The sequence below is a fragment of the Trichosurus vulpecula genome, chromosome 6 (assembly GCF_011100635.1).
Source record: "Trichosurus vulpecula isolate mTriVul1 chromosome 6, mTriVul1.pri, whole genome shotgun sequence".
Classification (NCBI taxonomy): Eukaryota; Metazoa; Chordata; class Mammalia; order Diprotodontia; family Phalangeridae; genus Trichosurus; species Trichosurus vulpecula.
The window spans coordinates 284,416,598-284,437,123 of NC_050578.1; the positions used below are offsets into that span (position 1 = coordinate 284,416,598).

The 20,526-nt window shown below is 49.9% G+C and overlaps 1 protein-coding gene across 1 annotated transcript in view; it reads right to left on the reverse strand.

Moving 5' to 3' along the window:
• Nucleotides 1-98: 98 nt before the first annotated feature.
• LRRC56 (leucine rich repeat containing 56) overlaps nt 99-20,526 on the reverse strand; it is a 61,932-nt gene continuing 41,504 nt past the window's right edge. The window contains exons 7-13 of the mRNA XM_036763849.1: nt 8,874-9,045; nt 8,148-8,357; nt 8,008-8,072; nt 6,823-6,983; nt 5,210-5,364; nt 1,641-1,962; nt 99-888 (exon numbers count right to left, since the gene is read on the reverse strand). Coding sequence (XP_036619744.1) covers nt 564-888; nt 1,641-1,962; nt 5,210-5,364; nt 6,823-6,983; nt 8,008-8,072; nt 8,148-8,357; nt 8,874-9,045 — 1,410 coding nt within the window. The 3' untranslated portion in view covers nt 99-563. The remainder of the gene's footprint in view (nt 889-1,640; nt 1,963-5,209; nt 5,365-6,822; nt 6,984-8,007; nt 8,073-8,147; nt 8,358-8,873; nt 9,046-20,526) is intronic.

The window sequence follows — 20,526 nt, forward strand, 5'->3', positions numbered from 1 at the left end:
AAGCTCTGTGTGATTGGGTGGGGCAAGTGGCTCTGGGGGAGCCCTAGGTCAGGTTGGGGAAGGTGGCCAGGAACAGAAGTCCAACACTGGCTGCCTAATTCATCTATTAACCAGTATTAACTGAAAATAAACCCCATTACATTTCTGTCCAACCGAGAGTGTGATTGAGAAAGAGGGAGGCCTGCCTCAGTATCTGATCTGTCAGGATCACTCCGCTAGGCCAAGGCCCCCACGCTACGTGACTTCAGTCAAAAGTTTGGATCCCCCAGAGCCAAGCATCTTGCCTTCCTTCCCTGGCCCAGCCCCTTCTCTACTAGGACTCATAGCTTGCAGTAGGGGTGGCTCCTGGCTGGGGTATTGGCCTCTGGCTGGAGCATTAGCCGGTTCTCATCCCTGCCACCCTTTCCGCAGAGTCACTAACGGGACTCCAGGGTCTTTCTGGACAAGTAGTCAAAGAGGTCTTCTCTGGGCTCTGCCTCCTTGGGGTCAGCCCCAGGTCTTGGATCTGGTTCCAGGAGCCTTGGCGGCCACATCTGCCTGTCCAAGCAGCTGCCACCATAGTGTTAAGAGTTGGAGTTCCTCTGGGGATGTGTTGGGGGTGTTGGGGGTGGAGTTGTGGTGGGTCCCAGACTGGGCCGGCAGGGCAGCCTGTGTAGGGTGTTGGTGCTGCTGGTGAGTGGCTGGGCAGGAGCTGGCAGGAGCATCTTCTCTGGGACCTTGGCTGGAGAGCGGATAATGGGTTGCCTACAGCCTGGTCCCTTGGGTGCACTTTTCTCTGCCTGATGTCTGAGGAGGGAGAAGGCTGGCTCCAGTGGAGAGGGTGTGTAGGAGACAAAAGATGCAGGTGATAGGACCCTGGCTGCAGGTCTGAGGCCCGTTGGGCTGTACCTGAGGGGGAAAGAAGCATCTGAAGACCTGTCGTGTCCTGCCCAGGGGTCCTGCAGGGGCTTAGGAGTGTTCAAGACTCCCCTCCTTCAGCTCAACCCACCCCAGTTCCCTCTTCAAGGAGCTGGTGGATCAATGTCTGCTGGAATGGGGTGTGTAGTGCTGCTGAGGGCAGGGGCTTCCCAATCGTCCCCAGGGCACCGGTCTCCCCCTCCCCTTCCTGTCAGAAGAGAATGGGGAAGGGGGAAGAAGGGAGGAGACAGAGACACAGAGAAACGGAGGGGAGAGGAGAGAGGAAGGGAGGGAGGGAGAGAGAGAAAGGGGAGGGGAGAGGAGAGGTGAGGAGAGAAGGGGAGAGGTGAGGAGAGGAGACAAAGAGAAGAGGAGGGGAGAGGAGAGAGGAAGGGAGAGAGAAAGGGGAGGGGAGGAGAGAGGAAAGGTGAGGAGAGAGACAGAGGAGAGAGAAGAGAGGAGGGGAGAGGTGAGAAGACAGAGAGGGAAGAGAGGAGGGGAAGGGAGAGAAGGAAGGGAGGGAGAGAGAGAGGGGAGGGGAGGGGAGAGGAGAGGTGAGGAAAGAGACAGAGAAGAGAGGGAGAGAGGAGAGGAGAGAAAAGAAAAAGAGACAAATGTAGACTGTCACAAAGACACAGAAATAGAAGACACACACATACACACAATGAATGAAGAGAGACAGAGGGTCCTTTCTGCTGGGGGAAGGGAGGAGGTTAGAGTGAGCATTTGGAAGGATTCTTTACTTGGGCTCAGTGGGTCCAGATCCCACAGCTGGCCTGACTCCTCGATGCTCTGGCTGGCTCTGGGATCCTGGGCTTCTCAGGGCCGAGAGACACCTGAAGGGAGTCAGCGTGGCTGGCCTCTCCCCTAAGTGGGCCCCTGCCTCCGAGCTGGACAATGGGCTGACTGTGAGGTTCGGGCTCAGGCGCCTGCCCCTTAGCTCTGACCTGGAGTGCCCACTGGGGCTAGGCAGCAGAGGAGGGGATGGGCGCTTGAGGGAAGAAGGGATTAGGGGGTAGCTGGGCCCAGCTGTCCATCCTCCACTGCTCATGACTTTGAAAGGATCTGGAAGGTAATGGGGGACACGGGTTCAGCAGATGACCACCATGGGACACAGTGCCCTCCATACTCTTTGGGTGCTCTGGGTGCTTGGTCTTTGCCCTCTGGGAAAATGCCCCTATTGGGCTGATGCCTCCTGGGAAGGGAAGTAGCCCATCTCGGCCATCCACATGACCTGGTCAGACCTTGGTCTGCCCTTACCCACAATGGGTCACCTCCATGTTCATGAACTTGAACATCCCCCAATGGGATCCCAGCCTCTCCTGTGTCTTCCAACCCTAGGCCCTGTGCTTCATCGGGCTCCTGCCCCAAGGGAGCCCCCCTCTTCCCACCCCCACGCTGACACTGCTGGTGTCTTCTCTCAAGTCCCTCGTCCTCCCAACATCAAGCCTCTGCTTTGGGTCCTTCCCACTATCTGCTGCTGGAGAAAATCCTGAAACTGCCGACCATCTGTTACAAATTCATGTTCCATAGTCCTCTGGGCCTTCCCTGCTGCCAGGCTGTGTGCTTGCACCTCCCTCCCTCTCTCACTCTGCACAACTGCTCTTCCAAACCTTCTTATCTCTCCTTAAGCCTCCCCGGGCTCCCCCTGCCCATTCTCCCAGGTGAGGAGGCCATTGGCAAGAGCTCCCTCTTCTTGGCCTCGGCCTCACTTAATGAAGTGTCCTGAGCCCTTAGCATGCACAGATGACCCCCCCTCCCCATTCTGTCTTTTCCATACGCCAGGCTGCTTCCCTTCTGCCTGTCTACCCCGCCCCCAGTTCCCATCAGGGCCTTCAATGCCTTTCCAGGCTCCCCAACAGCCTGCCTTTGGACCTCATTATTCACTCGAAACTGCTCCCTTCAAAGCGACCATCTCTCAGTGGCCTTCTCTCCACTCTCATTGTCCTTGCCCTCTCTGCAGCTTTGGACCCTGCAGATGACCCTCTTCTCCTCGACACTCTCCTCTTGAGGTTTTAGGGACCCGATCTGACCAGTCCTCCATCCCCTTTGTTGGGCCTTCTTCTAGGTCAGGCCCACTAACTGTGGAGGTCTGTCCCACGGGCTTCCGTCTGGAGCCCTCTCTATTGGTTTACATGGTGATTTCAACTTCCATGGATCCAATCTCTGTACCTGCTTATCCATCCTTAACCTCTCTGCTCACCGTCTCACATCTCCAACTGGATGGCCCACGGCAGTTGAAACGTGTCCAAAACAGGCCCCATTATCTTTCCCCCAGAGGGTACCTCCATCATCTCAGTCTCCAAGGCTGACAAGCTGGTGTAAGTCTTGACTCCTCACCTTCTCGCATCCCCTAAATCCCCTCTGTTGCCAAGGCCTGTCGATTTTACCTTCCTAATATCTCTCAAACGTGCCCCCCTTCTCTTCTCTGACATACCCTCCTCACCTCCTTCCTGGCCTATTGTAGCAGCTGCTGGAGGGGGTCTGCCTGCTCCCAGCCTCTCCCCATACCAGGCCATCCTCCAGACTGATCTTCCAAAAGCACAGGGCTGACCATGCCACCCCTTGTTCAATAAACTCCAGTAGTCTAGAGCCTCCAGGAACAAATACAAAATCCTCTGGCTGGCCTTTAAGCTCCTTCATGACTCAGCCACCCTCCCACCTCTCCTCACTGGCCTGCCGGCTGATCCTCACATAAGACCCTCCAACACTGGCCGCCCCCCCACCCCCACCCCGCCCCCATGCCTGGATCTCCCTTCCCCCTCATCTCTCCCTTCTGGCTTCCATCCAGCCATTAGCTAATGTCCCACTTTCTTCCAGAAGCCTCTGCCAGTTTCCTTGTCTTAATGCCGACCCCACTATATCCTTTCCAAAGCTTCTTTGTACATAGTTGTTAGCATGTTGTCTCTGCCATTGGACTGGGGGCTTCTTGAGGGCAGGTTGCCTTTCTTTGTAAGTGGCTTAGCGCAGTGCCTGGCCCACAGTAGGTGCTCCCGAGTACCTGGTGGTGATTGTTGTGATCCAGGCTTCTCTGGGCATGCCCAGCTCCATGGACATACCCAGTTTACTGAACATGGAGCCTGTTGCACCCCCTTCCTCATGGTGGTGGGGGGCTGCCTCCTTGGACTGGGTTTTTAAAAGTGGCAAGCTGGCCACTGGCACCTTTCTGTATAAGTCCTCCCTGCTGTGCCCATTGTGGGTGCCATGGACTGAACCGTGCTCCCTCCCTCTCTTTTACCCAAGCTCCCAGAAGTGGGCCTGGAGTTACATGATGATGGGGATTGTTTGGGAAGGGGCAGCCTTGGCTGACTGGTGAAATCACGGAGATTTTGGGAAGGGAGGAGGGGAAGAGGAAGCTCCATTGGAGACGGCCTTCTCAGGAAAGTGAAGAGATGGAGATGGGAACTGGGGGGCTCAGGAAGGGTCTAGAAGGACAGGGGCGGGGATGGGACATGAGTGTATTGGAGGCTGCAGGGAAGCAGTCAATAGGTGGGAGAACATTGGAGCTCAGTGAGAGTGGAGATGACAGAGGGGCCATTTATTAAGCACCTACTCTATGCCAGGTCCTACGCCCTGGGATCATGTGTGCAGGTAGAGGGCTTTGCCTCACCCAGGGAAGGCCCAGGGCAGAGCAGGAGGATGATCACAAGCAGGGAGACCCTTGGCAAGTAACTGTGGATCACTGTCTAGATGGCAGGTACAAGGCACTGGCCAGGTCTGCTGGCTGAAGTGTGAGGGAGGGGAGGAGGCCAAACTCCAGGCCAGGGGGCTCTGCAGAGCTTGAGCCTGCCTCTCTGGGTGGAAAGTTCTTGCATCCTGAGCTGGCAGCTGGGGCAGGGTTGGGGGGGTTGGGGGAGTGAGGGGAGCACAGACCCCAGGTCCCCTTTCCTTGCCCGACTGGCTCCTCTTCCACTATAAAAAGGGGGGATTGCAGTTCTGTGTCAGTGACAGACCCTGTGGTCTGACCAGTCTGTCTCCCTAGGTACAAGCCCCAGCTTTTGCAGACTCAGTGAATATCTGAAGACCAGGAGCTTCACAACATGGGTGGAACTCTCTACAAGTCCCCTCCCATGTCTGAGTGTAGTCCTGGCCCCCTCTCTTATCAAGGTCTTCAGGGACCCTTACTGGCCCCTAGCCTGAGTGGGGGCCACCAGAAGGGTCTTCAAGATGTCAAGGGACCAGAGGTGGCCTTGGGATGGAGGGGGAAGTGGCTAGATGAGGGAAATAGGGGCCTTTAGAGGCAGGAGACCAAAGAGATGATTGATCAGCAGAAAGGAAGGAAAGCAAAGGGGGAAAGGCAGGGCAGTGTTACCTGGGGCAGGGCTGGGAGAGCCTGGGCAAGACCCAAGAGGGCCCTTGGCCTTCTCCTCTTCCTCTCTGTCATTCAGTGAGTCTTCCTCCTCTTCCTCCTGGGAACACACCTGCGAAAGCTGGGAGCTTCTCCCCACAACCAGCATGTTCAGCCTCCTAAAACATCGGCTCCTTAGCTCAGCACCCTGGCTTCGGCCTCCCTGCAGCTCCCCTCCTGGGCACTGGGAGGATTTGGAAATCTCACCTCTTCTCCTCCTCTTGGCCACCATCTCCACCCCCAGAAACACACACCCTTCAAGGCATGCTAGGCACTGTAGACAAAGACTGAATGAGGCAGTGCTGGTCCCAGAGGCTAGTTTGACCAGGGACACAGTGCGTGAACAGTGAAGTCCTGATGGAGACTCTCAGGAAGAAGAAGGCGCTACCCTATGGGGAAAGCAGCTCTAAGGCTGGGACGGCCCTGGCGCTACCTTTTGAAGCTGGCTCATGGAAGTGGGATCACCTCCGATGGCATCTCTCTCCCATGAGCTGCCTTCTCACATGGGAGGCCTTGAGGACTTTTCCCCTCAGAAGCCAAGGGGAGCTGAGAGATGGGCCTTGGTCCCAAGCCCTCTTCGGAACTGGGTCATTGAGGATGAGGCCACCAGACCTGACCTGATGCCTGTCTGCACCCTTGGACTAATGTGACAGAGCTCCTCCGGGTGTGCCCAGTTCACCTAAGATGGATGACCCTGTGTAGAGTGTCTAGGGTCCCCTGCCATGTGGCTGGGAGCCACCATTGACTGCATCTTGAAGTCCACATGACTAGCACAATGCTCAGAGAACTGAGCTAGGCTGTGTGGCAGATCCCCTCCCCCTCCCGGAGGCCCACAGTGAGGCAGGGCAGGATTATCCATTACAGGCTAATTACAGGGTACCCATTACCCATTACCCCACAGGTATTGGGGAGATGCTCATGTTTGTCCTTGCTATAACTCTGAAGGCACCATTCTTTTGTAAAAGCTAATGAGGCTAGAGAAGGGTGCAGCAGACCCTCAAATTGGGGGAACACAGTCAGTGGGGGATTGAGCTTCTGTCAGAGACTAGCCACCCCGCAAAGCTTCGAGGGCCCTGGAGAATGCTGGGGGAGAGGACTCCAACTGGCTCTCACAGAGGCCGTGGGAGGTGACAGCTGATGAAGACTCTCAGTGTCTTCCACAGTCAAACCAAGAGTTCAGAAAGTCCCTGCTATCTGTCCCAGCCCCTCTAAGTGCTTCCCTCATGCACACTGCCTCTCCCCAACCATGGGGGCAGAAGCCCCTATCTCTTTATAGGCAGGAGGGCAGACGGTGTGTGGAGGGCATGGAGGTTGGCAGAGAAGGGCCCTTTAGAATATGAGAAGGGGGAGAAAGGGATGGAGGATAAGGGGAAAGTGGGAAGGTGGGCTCAATCATGCCTGACCCTTGTGGCTGCTACCCTCTGGCTCCCTCTGCCCCTAGCCCAGGACACCATTGCAAACTGAGCTGGGGGAGGGGGGAAGGTCCTCAGGCCCACAGACATTGTCCAGGCATCCAGCGCTGGGCAGCAGAGGGCAAGAGGCCCTTTGAGCTGTGGGTCCCTGCTCCCTCAACTCACCGTTGCTGCTGCTTCTCTTTCCAAGCCTTGAACTCTGCCCAGAGGTCTCTCGGCCAGCCCAAGCCATCCTCTTCCCCACCCAAGGCCTCTTCTGGTCCCTGAGGAAGTGACCTGAGAGACTCCAGGGTTGGAAGCTGGGAAGCCATGAGTCCACTGTGGTCCTGGGAGCAAGCGAGAAGTGGGGCCTTGGATGAGGCTGGGTGGTTGAGGATCCAGGAGGCCTGGGTTGGGGCTGGGTGGCTGAGGATCTGGGAGGTCAGCTGACCTCTCTGAGGGGTCCAGGTTGTAGAATAAGAAAAGTGCCCTCATCCCAAGCTGGGGGAGACCACATTCCTATGGGGCTGGATAGGGATGTGCCCTGGGGGAGCCCCTGGGGAGCAAGGCTGGCAGTGCCTTCCTTGGCCTGGGAGCACCCACTGCTGCTAGTCAAGGTGGGGCCCCTTTGTTTGCTGGGGAGGGGTGGGGCAGAGAATTGGAGAGGGAGATCCTGCTCAAAAGTATGCCCAGGGTTCAGTGCCTTCTGTGCCTGGTGTAGAGCAAGAGGTGCCTTGGAGTCCAGGGGGTGACACCCTTAAGCTGGGCTCAGGGGGACCATGGAGGCTGGCCCTCCACACACCGTCTGCCCTCCTGCCTATAAAGAGATAGGGGCTTCTGCCCCCATGGCTGGGGAGAGGCCGGTGGGGTGGGCCTGCTCTGAGGGGGTATCTGGCAGCAGCAGCTGGAGCTATAGCCTGAGGTGGGCTGGGGCCCCAGAGGCTGCTGAATGTTGGACATGAAGGGATGTGTGGAGCAGGGTGGGATGGGGAGACTCTGACCTGAAAGTCAAAAGTCCAAGGATTACTCTGGCCAACGAGAAGAATCGGTGCTAAAAGTGTGTTGGGGGTGGGGGGGGGAGGGGCACGGCGTGATAAGCTTCCTTATTAAGGGGAATAAACAGAGAGCTCTGCACCCCAGAAGGCTCCTGGCCTCTGTCCCTGCCCTGCTCCCCAGGGGGCTCCTGGCTTGGGCCCCTGCCCTAGGCTCTCAGCCTCCACCCCCTTCTCTCCCCTGGGGAGCCTGGGCCCCATTCCCTCCCTGACCACCCAGATCTCAGCCCAAGCCCAAGCCTCTTTGGGGCTGGTGTGTTAAGGCAGTCTTTGGGTTGTGCAATGCCAGGCCCACCCCAAGGGGAAGGCAGACACCTACATGCAGCCTCTGTCGGCGCTCCTGAAGGCCTTTGATGGGGTTTCCACAGAGGACCTGGCCGATACCTGAAAAGAAGGAGGTTGAGTGGGCTCCCTGGTGGAGGTCAAGGGAAGGACAATAGATCCTGGGGGGATGCATACCATGGGTCAGGTCACTGGAATCGTTGGTGTCAGGAACCAGGTCCTTGGGGAGGAAGCCTTCCGGAAGGGGAGTCCCAGGAGATGACAGGGGCATTGTCCAGGGCAGCCGGCCCACAGGGAGAGGCCATGGCCGTGGTGCTGGTGACAAGGGGCTTGTGGACAGCCTCAGATTGGGGCTGAGCCTCTGCCTCGGTAGGCCTGCATGAGAATCTGAGTGAGAAACAGTCAGAGAGACTGGGGTCAACCTGGTCAGGGCCCTCCCAGAAGTCACAGGACAAGGGACAGGCCTCTCGCATTCTGGGTAGACCTCAAAGGAGAGTTTGTGGGAAGGCTGCTCACAGCAGGCCAAGATTCTGGATCTCTCCGAGGAGTTCTGCCATGAAGCAAGGTTCCTCCTTGCATTGTACAGGCTGGTAAACTAAGGTGATCGAGAGGGAGGGGTTGCTGGGCTGTGGCCCAGGAAATGTCACCTGGGTGAGAAGATGCCAGGCCATGGTGCGATCCTGTAACAAGGATGCACCTTCTCTGGAAAGCAGACTCTGGGGGCCTGGGAGGGTTACCACCTCCACCTCCCCTGGGTTTCTCATTCAGACCAATGGCTCTAATTGGGCATTTTAGCCCATTCAATGCCTTTTCAAGCTCACTCTCCACTAGAGCCTCAGTAAAGGAGGGGGCTGGACAGTGGCCTGGTCCCCTGCTGTGGGGAGGGCAAAATGAACCGCATACTAAACCGTGAGCCATCCATGTTGGCCTCCTTGATGGACTCCTTGACAATAAGCCAGTCTTTGTTGAGCTTCTGGGTGGCCTGGAGGGAAGTCTGGCTGGCAGGCACATCATCCAAGAACTGGAGGTGGGGAATGAGCTTTTTCACCTCGGCCCTGTAGTTATAGTCTGGAGACTGCAAGGACAAGACAGGGGCTGTCAGGCCATGCAGAAATATTCTGTGGGCTGTGGGGAAATGCCTCAGGGAAACCACCAGAACACAATCAGGGCCAGTGGCCAGTGGCTTGACCAGAACCCAGGCTTAGGATAGGCCCATGACAGGGATGGGGGGGTCTCAGACGCAGAGGGCTGGGCTACAGGCTCCCTGGTGAGGGGCCATAGTCCTAATACTGTGGTATAGAGTGACCTCAAGCAGCTATTCCTAGGTCAAGGCTCCCCAATGCCAAAAAGACATGACCCTGAGCCTGCAGGTAGCTTCTAGTCCCTTGTCAACGTCACCCTCCATCAATATTTTTCAAAAACCTTTTTCTGAACCTCACAATGTTGTGCCAAGATTTATCCAATCGCCAAAGAGCAACACCACATTGTACCAAACGATTCGGTCAATTCTGATAGTGTAAATTAGACCTGTAATAACTGTGACAACCATAGTCATCAGCAGACTACAGATTTACCATAGTCAGTGTTCTTTTGGATCAGAGATCAGAGCAAAAATAATTATACCAAAGCGAGCCACAGCTCAGGACATCCTCTGCCCAGAGTCCATCTATTACAGTAGATTTGCTGAGGACAGTAAATATTAAAACCAGAGGAAGAGTGAAAGGGATGGGGGGATTGATTATTCTACCCGTTTAAAATTGTTGCCTTTGTTAGATAAGAACACATCTTGGTTGGATCAATTGATCCAAACTGAGTGTAAGCAGGGCCTGTATACCTCCTTGAGTCAATCAAAGCCATTGTGTGAGAGACTAGGTTAGGCCCTAAGGAACTTGTATAAAACATGTAAAATGCAGAAAGCTATCTCAGAACAAAGAAGAGATTCAGAGGGTCTGGAAGGGAAGAGATTGTGTCATTTACTTCTGAAGAACAAAGTTAGGACTGAGTTGCAGCAGGGATGGGAGAGATCATCTCAGAACAGAAGAACCTAACCAGGGACTGTGGGAAGGTGGGGGTAACATGTTAAGATGCACACCCCAGTTAATGTGGAGGATCAATTGTAGATAGCTTCACCCAGTCCAAGGCTGGAAGGAAAGGGAGAATCCTGTGGGAACTCTGAAGTGGGGCTGGTTCAAGGCTGCTCCACCTAGTAATGGAATAGGGGCTCCAGGTAGAGCCCTTATATTATGTAAACCAAGTAAGACATTTTATTAGTATTTTTCTATGATTAGTTTAGAATTATCTTTTCTCTCACCTGATCTGCAATGTTTTTTTGAAACTAAATCAGAACACTTTTGTTTTTCTTGTCCCAGAGAAAGACCACGGAGAGTAGAGTTCACCTAAGGGCAACCCCAGATCCTCTTGGTAAGAGCCCAGTGTGTGCTCTTGGATCCTGGATCACAGCAGCAAGAGAAAGCCCTAGGAAGAACCCAGAATGGTCCGAAGGAGCAGGAGAGAAAGACCTCAGCCGCAGGGCCACTCAGAGCCCTGGGTAGCCATAGCAGCAGAGAGGCTCTGAGCAGCCTCCGGGCAGCCTGAGCCTGAGCCACAAGAGGAGGCAAAGCCAAATCATTTCTGAATAAGGTGAAGCCTAGCCTTAGCAACCAGGCTCTGACCCAATGAGGCCTGCCCATCGAGTCTGACCCTAACCCAGAGGGTGCTGATTGAACAAAATGAAGAAAACACCAGATATTATGAGGGACACCAGAAGGAGAGAGCTATCCCACACCCAATCTGAGCAGAGTCTAAGAGAAGAAATGTCCAGGCCACCAAGGCCACAAAAGAACCAAGAAGATATGACTGACCGCTGGGAGGGAGGAGAGAATAGCCAAGAGGATTGGTGACTTAGAACAGATGGTGGAAGGCCTAAGCCAAGAACAAAATGTCCTAAAAAAGAGAATGGGCCGGACAGAAAACTACTCCACACAGCAACAAATAACATTAAAACAAAACAAAGAGACTAGAGGGGAAAGCTAGAGGAAAATGTAACATTGAGAACAACCGATCTGGGGAATATTTCAAGGTCAAGGACTATTTCAAGAAGTCACTGGGGCAGCTAGGTGGTGCAGTGAGTAGAGCACTGGCCCTGGAGTCAGAAAGACCTGAGTTCAAATCCAACCTTAGACACTTGACACATTTACTAGCTGTGTGATCTTGGGCAAGTCACTTAACCCCAATTGCCCTGCCTTCCCCCCTCCAAAAAAAAAAGTCACAAATGAAAACTTCTCAGAACTCTTAGAAACGGATGGTGAGTGGAAGTAGAAAGAAGCAATAGGTTGGTCACCTCCAGAAAGAAATGTCCCAAAATGGAAATTCCCAGAAACATCATAGATAAAATCCAAAGTTTCCTAGGCAAAGGGAAAAAATATAATAATAAATAGCCAAAAAGAAAGAGTTCAAGTACCAATGATCCATGCAGGGTGCTAGAGGGTGCCACATTGCACAGAGTGCACCTGAGTTCAAATCTAGCCTCAGACCCTGAGTATGCACTTAACTTCTGTTTGCCTCAGTTTCCTCAACTGTGAAATAATAGCACTTCAGCTTTGTTGCAAGGATTGAATGATAGGATAGTTGTAAAAAGCACTTAGCATAGTTCCTGACACATAGTCGCTACTATGTCTCCTCTTCCCATAATTGGGATTACAAAAGATATGACAGTTGTCACTAAAAAGAAGAGGAAAGCTTGGAATCCATTATGCCAAAAGGCAAAAGATAGGGGGAAAACATGCCGCTTCACTTGCAAGAGCACAAGTCAGTCAGTCAGTCAATAAAGATTTATTCAACATCTACTATGTTCCAGGCAAACTCACTCTCTCCTACCATTTCCTTCTTATTTCTAAAGAAGGAAATGGAATCAAAGAGAGGAAAAAATACTAGAGGAAAAGATAGAAATATACAATTAGTAATAATAACTGTGATTGTGAACGAAATGAATTCTCCCATGAAATGGAAAAGGGTAGAAGAATGGATTAGAAAGCAGAATCCGACAACATGTTGTTTAAAAGAAACACAAAGATTCCCTCAGATTAAATGAGGGACTGGAGTAAAATCCATTATGCATCAGCATAAAAAGACTCTACTCAAACAAAACTAATGCAGCTAAAACTGGAAGAGAAATAGTTCACTGTGAAAATCTTTGTAATAAGTTTCTCTAGTAAATTCCTCATATACAAAGAACTGATTCAAATTTATGAAATTAAAAACTATTCTTTCCTCAACAGGAATGGTCAAAAGTTATGAACAGGCTATGAATATGAAAGAAAGTGATCCAAGCTATCATCAAACAAATGGAAGAAAATACCCAAAGTCACTAATAATTAGAGAAATGCAAATTAAAGCAACCCTGAGCTTCCACCTCACACCTATCAGATTGGCAAAGATGACAAAAGAGGAAAATGAATGAAGTCAAGCATTTATTAAGCACTTACTGTGTACCAGGCACTGTGCTAAGTGCTAGGGATATAAATACAAGCATAAAGAAAAATATTCCTCTCCTCAAGGAGCATACATTCTAATATGGAAAGGCATTCTAATTCTTGGGCTGTGTTTGTATTATTCTCCTATTGAACTTCAAGGTCCTTAAGCATGGGGACCAAATATTGTTATGTCTTTGTATGCTCAGGGCACAGAACAGCACCCTGAATAGGGAAGGTGTTCAGGAAATGCTTGTGGGAAGCAGAGAAGAATGGTAAAAGGGGAGAAACAAAAGGATGGGAGGAGGAGAGATGAAGGGAAAGGGAAGAAAAAAGGAAAGAAGAAAGGGAGACAGAAAAGAAGAAAGTGAGGGAGGAATAAAAAAAAAAAGAACTCTGACAAGGAGAAGTCCCAAGAAAAGGTTGTCTCTTTTCCCACTCTCCTCTCATGGTACCATATTTGTTTACAGTGACAATCCTTTCAGATTATTTGAACCCCAATAATATCCTAAGCACCCAGACTGCTTTGCTCTATTCTAAAAACGCCCTTTCTGTGTCAGCAACTTCAAAGACCAGATGAGATTGACAAGGAGTATCTTTCCTGTTGGTGACAGGATGTCTGCAACCAGGACAGTGAGATTTCTCTTGTCTTGATATTCTAGAGACATTTGCATCTTGTGATCATAATCTCTAAGTGACACTACGTTACCTTGTCAATTGTCTTGTTCAACTAAGAACTTCCTTTCTTATGATATGGAGATCATAAACTGGAACTGGGATTGTTACTTAAACTTTGTCTTCTTCTTTCAGGCAATCAGAAGTTTGCTTCTGATTCCATGATCATGTATCTGCTAGCTTCAAGGGAATAAACTATAGGAATTTATATATCACCTAGACTGTTTGCCTCCTTCAACCAAACTTTCAGTTTGACAACAGACACTATAATATAATTTGCTATTTCATTATCCAAAACTTTCTAGTGTGATACTTTGAATTAAGATTAGATCTATAATAAAAGACCCTGTTTTAGGACAGTTGTTGACCCCTCCCTGCATTACAGCACACATCTGTGTACCAAGAAGAAAATGCCTTGCCACACATTCCTGTAATCCCCAAGGGACCCCTACCCTCTTGCTTCAACCTGAATTAGCACAAGACCTTGTCTCAAGAACAAGGAACAGACCTACACCCAAAGTGAACAAACAAGTCCTGTTATGGGTATGTCCCTCAAGGCCCCTGCACCCAAACAGTAAAATAATAAGGCAACATGAGTGCAGTTAGGCCTCGAGAGGCCTGTTTCTGTCGGCTAAAAAGGATAAGGTTATGCAAAGACAGACATTTGCTAACATTCCTGTTCTTTGACCTTTTTTCTGTAAAAGCCTTATGCAACAACCCACACAGTTAACGGAAGTAATTAACCACTGAACTTCCGCTTCTGTACCCACCCGCCTGCCATAAAAATCTTTCCCTGAGCTCTATTCGGGGCCACTCTGATTTGGGTTGCTTGTGCCCTGGACGGCTGCCGGCCAATAAATTCTCCAATTAAAACTGATACTCTGTGATGTGTCTTGCTCGCTGCCGGTATAACACTAGTAACTGAATTTTGTTTCAACTACAAAGAGGATAGGAGTTAACTAGAGATAAATATAAATGTAGAATTAGGCAGAAAGCACAACTTCTACCCAAAATGTTAAGAATTTTCCTAGCTGGAGGTTCAGAGCAATTGTGATGAATCCATAAATTTTTGTCTAAGTAAATTCCCTAAAGCTAAAGAGGAAGAAACCATGTGGACCTTGGGGACCATAATGTTGCTCCTGATGTTTGAATAGGCTGACTGCTGTAACAGTGTGCTGTAGATACCTCCAATAGGATGTCTCAAGGACATCTCAAACTCTCTACGCACACAACACAACTCACTCTCTTTTCTCCAAGCTTTCTCCTCTTCTGTGCTTTCCTATTATGAAGACAGCTGCCACTATAGGCCTGCAGTCTTTGGGTTATTTTTCTCTCTTTACTTTCCTTCACCTTCATGTATTCAATGTGAATGGGATGGATAATTGTGAAGACTTCACAGCGTATGTCTAAGGGAGTAGGAGAGGTTTGGGATTTGGGCTTGTGATTCTGGAAGGTCAGGGCCTGGAGCTGTGGGCACGCCCTTCCCCCTCTCTCTCAGATGTTAGAAAATAATGAACTTCCTGTGAGCTATTTGTTCTCTGCTCCAGAAAGGTCTCTCCTCTCACCCACCCCATTTCTTCTCCTAGACTTTCAGACGCCACCCCGGCAGTTGAGTTCCAATAGGGAAAACCTGAATGGACTGGATCAACCTTGGTCCTCTGTCTAGTTTTCGTGCCTAGACTGTAAGCCCACCTCCCAACCAATGGTGAGAAGGGATAGAGGTGGGTGGGAATCTTTTCATTAAGAGTATAAATTAAGGCAGGTTCCCTTTTGCCTCGCCTCCTCCATTACGGAGGTGTGCCCAAATCTTGCAAGGTTTGTAAAATAAATTTACTTTGTTTCTCCTAAAGATGTCTCTCCTATTATTTAAAAATCCTGTCCCACACAAATGCATTTCCAAATTTTACCATTTCTGCCTTCCTAACAGCTCTTATATATTTCCCCTTCTCTCCTCAACACATGGCCACCACCCTTATAGAGAGCCTGACCATCCATCTTTTGACTGTTTTATTGCAATAGACTTTTAATTGGTCTCCTTATTCATCTTCCCATTCTAATCCATCCTTCACTCCATAGCCAAAGCGATTTACCCAAAGAGTGAGTCCAATCGTATTGATTGGGGTGACATCTTCAGGAAAATCACTTTAGTGGCTGAATGGAGAATGTGTTTAGGTTTAGGGGTGCTCGAGACCCCAAAACAGCAACACTCTGGGTTCTGCCAAAATGAATTCGACTCAAGCCTTCTCTCAACCAAAGAAAAGGTTTATTAAAGATTCGCCATATTGGCTAGACTCTTAAGGAATCTGAGCATGGGACACCCCAAAAAGCAGACTATTGCAATAGTCCGGGTGTGATTGTTAAGAGGGGAGAAGGGGGCATATTGGAGAAACGCAGTAGAGATGTAATCAACCAGAGATGATGCAGATGTGAAACTGACAAGAGATGCTACAGAAGTGACATTGACAACAGATGTTGCCTTTCAAGTTCAGAGCAAGTGACATAAAGAGGGGAACATGACCAAAAGCAGCATCAGGAACATCCAGGCTTGCTCACAAGAATAACAGTCGGTATTGATGTAGCACTTTATAAATATCATCTCATTTGAGCTTTACAACAACCCTTTTACAGATGAGAAAACAGGAAAATAGAGGTCCAATGACTTGTCCAGTGTCACACAGTAAGTGATTAAGCGACATTTGAACTCGGGGCTTCCCAATCTGGGGCAGCTAAGTGGTCCAGTGGACAGAGCACTGTGCTTCCCCGCCCTCCCCCACCCCAGCTTTAGCAGAGACCAGGCCTCAAGGGCGGTCAGGTGAGAGGTCGGAGGCTTGTACGCATGTGCATACTTTTTGAGAAGGCAGTCTGGGGAACGGAGAGGCCAAACCCACTTGAACCAGTTCAAGCTTATCTAGGGTCTGGTCTTGGTCAAGAATCCAGGCCTACTGATTTGCATCATTTGCATATGTTAAAGAGGGAAAGTAGGGGAAGTAAAAGAATATAGTTTAATACAAGGAAAATCTAACTTCACTTTTGCTTCTGTATCCTTATTATCCTATTTATATAAACTGTATAACCTAGGAAAACTATGCAAAAAACTAACCATGACTTTAGCAGGAGTGGAGGGAATGGTTACCCCTGCTCCTGCAGCTGTATCGGGGTGAGTGTTCCCGCGAGCACTGCACCCGCTCTCCCGGGGAGCGTAATAAAATGCCTTCCTCTGCCCACTCTGGTCCTGAGTTCTTTGGGTGTGAATGGGCAAATCGCATGGGTTTTCCTAAGGTCAAATGAAGGGAAGCAATAGGCAGTGGAAGCTCGCCGGGCTTACTCCTGGATCTTGTCTTGGGGTGTCCTGTGATCCCCACTGCAGTGTTAAGAGGGCTACCACTCTGGATTCCCTTGGGGAACCCTGTGGTCTGCACAGCCTTCTTAAGGGGACATCACATGGGACTTCCGGCCCTGTCTCGGGAGCCTTGTGATCTTACTGCCATCCTAAGGGGCCATCACTTGGGTCTTCCTTAGGGTCTGACCCGTAGGAGGCCCTGTGATCCCCACAGATTAAGGGATGGCTACCACTTGGTCTTCCTCTGGGAGTCCTGTGGTCTGTACAGCCTTCCCTAGGGATTATCACAGGGTTCTTCTTCAGGACTTTGGCCCTGCCTAGGAAGTCCAGTTGATGAGGGCACAGTCTCTGGGAACCCCTTGAACCCTTGAACTCTCCTTGAATCTTGCCACTTGACCTGAGGCTATAACCATTAAGCCCAAATGCCTACCTTGCCCAGTCCTCTATTGTCCAGCTGTTTCCCACCCTTAATCCTGTTTCCCATCCTTAATCCTGATCAAAATATCTATACCCTAGCTCCGCTACCCCAGCCCTTGATGGGTTGTCATTTCCATATGGCCTTCAGCTATTTCCCCCACCCTGGAGTCTGACCTCGTCCTTAAGTCCTTCCCTAGACCCCTCTTCTGGCCACCCCAGACCACCCCTCAATCCCTCCCACAACCTTTGTGTATATAATCTCCATCTTGCCTCCATGAGGTTGGTCAGAACCAATCTAGCTCAGATGGGTCTGGCCCTTTTTCCTTACAGGCGTCGCAAGGGGTGGGATCTCTCGGGGCAGGCTTATTTGGCTAACTCTTAATAAACTTTATCCCTTCCCTTGGCTGAGAAAGCTTGAGTCGAATTCTTTCAGCAGGACCCGGCGTGTCGGTACTTTGGGGTGTCGAGCACCTCTCACCCCAAACCCTCATCACAGTGATCCCCAAAACCACGTTTCTCACATTTCTGAATTCAGATCCAATTTCAGACACACATGTGTGACTCTAGGCAAGTCACTTAACCCTTTTTTTTGCCTCAGTTCCTCAACTGTAAAATGAGCTAGAAAAGGAAATGGAAAACTATTCCTGTACCTTGGCCAAGAAAATCCCAAATGGGGCCACAAAGAGTCAGACAGGACTGAACAATAGCAAGAATAAAACTTCCTGAATCCAGGCTCAGTGTTCTTCTACCCACAATACTACCTAATTTCCCCTACCTTAGAGGCAGCAAAGATCACTTCCTGTATAGTCATCGATCTACATGTATCATTGCAACTTTATGTTCCCTGGCCCACCAGCCAGAATCTCCTGGTCTCGGAGATCTCCATGATTCCCATCCCCCAAATCTTTAACCCATTAGAGATTTCTGAGCCACTGTTCTGGTTTTTTTTTTTTTTTTGCGGTGGGGCCCAAGTAGATACTTGAACCTCCCCTTTGTTTCCAGAAAGCAAGCCACCTTCCAACATGTCACCCCTTAGGCTATCCCTAAATTCTGGGCTTCTTATTTGACAGGAATTCTCTCCCTCAGGCCACAGTCTGGCCAAGTCTGCAATTAAGGGACTGAGAACTGACCTCCAGGGGTCTCCTCCTAAGAGTCATTCAAAACCAAACATTCTTTCCCTATTCATACACAAATAACACTCCATTAAAACTGAGAAGGACCTTCCTTCTTAGGTGTTACCTAGTTTTTCTTCATTTATTCTTTTCTGTTGGGGAAAATCACTTTCAATCTTCCCAAATTCAAACTCCTCCCCTCTAACTGTGTTGAAGGTAAAATGAGTTCAGGGCAAATTCCCTAGTAGAGCTTGGAGGATTAAATTACCTAGCTGAAAGTAAGAGTGATGATGGTGGTGATGATGACTGATGAGAGTGGAAGGGAATAAGCACATCCATATCACCTACCATGTGCCAGGTACTGTGCTAAGTAAGCATTTTACAAATGATCTGCTCACAATATTCTACCTAGATGGGAGGCTTTATTATGATTCCCATTTTAACAGTTGAGGAAATTGAGGCAGACAGCAAAGTGACTTGCCCAAGGTCACACAGCTAGGAAGTGTCTAAGGCTGAATTTGAACTCAGGGCTTCTTGATTCCAGGCCCCCCTCTCTCTGCACGATGGCGCCCCCTGGCTGGCGACAGGTTACTGAAATGATGTTCAAAGTCTTCAAGGTACAATTCATCCTTAAGGGTAAAGCACATGTTTTTATCACTCTCTTCTTGCTGAATGGCAATAATTTCCCAGGGGTGGGGGTAGGGGTTCCTCATGGTAACCAGTCAATCTCTCTAGGGGCACCACCAGGACAACTGGGGTCACTTTCCTATGCTCATTCCATCCTTGAGTCAGGAGGGAATGAGTGCAAATATGGCCTCAGACACTAGCTGTGTGACCTTGGGCAAGTCCCTTAATTCTATTTGCCTCAGTTTACTTATCTGTAAAATGAGCTGAAGGAAATGGCAAACCACTCCAGTATCTTTGCCAAGAAAACCCCAAATGGGATCAGGGAGAATCAGACACAACACAATAAAAGGACTCAGCAACAACAAAACCAGCAAGATTGCAGCTGCTTAGCACAGTGCCTAGCACAGAGTATCCACTGCCTAGGTGCTTGTCCACTTTCAAGTCAGTGCTAGATGACTGGCCTTGCCCAATCAAATCTCTCCTTCACCCTCTTAGGGAGGCCCGTATCTACCCTGACCTCAACCTCTGGCCCCTTCTCCAGTAGGTCAGGCTTATCTGACCAACCCAGGGGAAGAGGGAGAAGCCTGGGCTCCAGGCATTGAAATGACTCGCCGGTGGTCACACCAGAGTCAGGATTGGAGGCAGGCTTCGGACCTCCCTCTGTAGCTCCACCACAAAGCCAGCCCTCAAACCTCAGCAAAGAGCAAGACCGAAAGAGGGACTTTGATCTACTCTCCATTCTGCCTTTGGCCTACTAGCATCAGGTTCTTACTGGGCCCCTTTGAAGAACGTCATAGACTCAAAGTTCAAAGCCCCAACTAGGTGTGGGCTCAGCCACTTACTCACCTTGTGACCTCACTCTCTCTGAGCCTCGATTCACCACCTTTAAGATAAGAATAACAATACCTGCTCTCTCCCACCTGGAGGAGCCTCCACAGTAGCAGCAAGTGAAAAGACCAGGAATCTGACTAAACTGGGAGAAAAGACCAAGACCTATCCTCCCTGGCTCTAGTGATCTCTGTGTCTTTTTCACCCATACATCTTCATGAGAGAACAGAGGAAGTTTATGGTTAAAAAATTGGGGAACCCTGAACCCCAGAGCTATTTTGGATGTAGTTAGGCATTGCCAGATTTACAATCCAGCCTCTAGAGATGAAGAATGGGTATGCAAGCTCCTGTACTAGGAGGGGTTAAGTCTGAGGGCATTACATAGCTGAGCAGGCCCTTCAACTTTATTCTGAAGGGCTTGGTTACCTTGGGGAGTGAATTTCCAGCAGAGAAGATTAGAGGCCTCCAGCCAAGACTCCAAAGTTAACTAAAGAGAATCTGAGAGAGTATAATTGGTGGTGATATTGGCCCCAGGTAAGGATTTCTGATTTTTTTTTTAAAGAACTGGAAAAAGCCTTTTTTTAAAAAAAAAATGGCTTTAAGGTAAAAGAGCATGGCAGCCACCCTTGATAGGTAAGGATTTCAGTTTAGCCAGAAGCTATAGGAAGCAGAACAATAGAGATTCTATGTCCCAGCAGGAGATGCTGAGGTCATGCTCAGTGGAAGTGGCACAGGGATTTCACTGGAAGATTCCAGGGTCTCTGCCTTGTGGAAGGCATGAATTAGCCCTCCTCTGGACACACGTGTTCTTTGTGTGTGTCAGCCCCTCCATGTGTGTTCTCTATCTGTAACCATTCTTGCTACAGACACTGTGAATATTTGTGAGAGAACTTCACCCAGGTTTATAGGAGAAATGATTTGTTGCTATGTTTCTTACTATACCATTTCATTAAATGCCTTAATTATGAACTAACTATATTCTCTGCCTGACTATTAAAGGTAAACACATTGGTGGGGGCTCAGGAAATGTGATTTTTTTTTTTTAAAGGAAATGTGAATCTATGGAGTCCCTTGTGTGGTACTTGTTA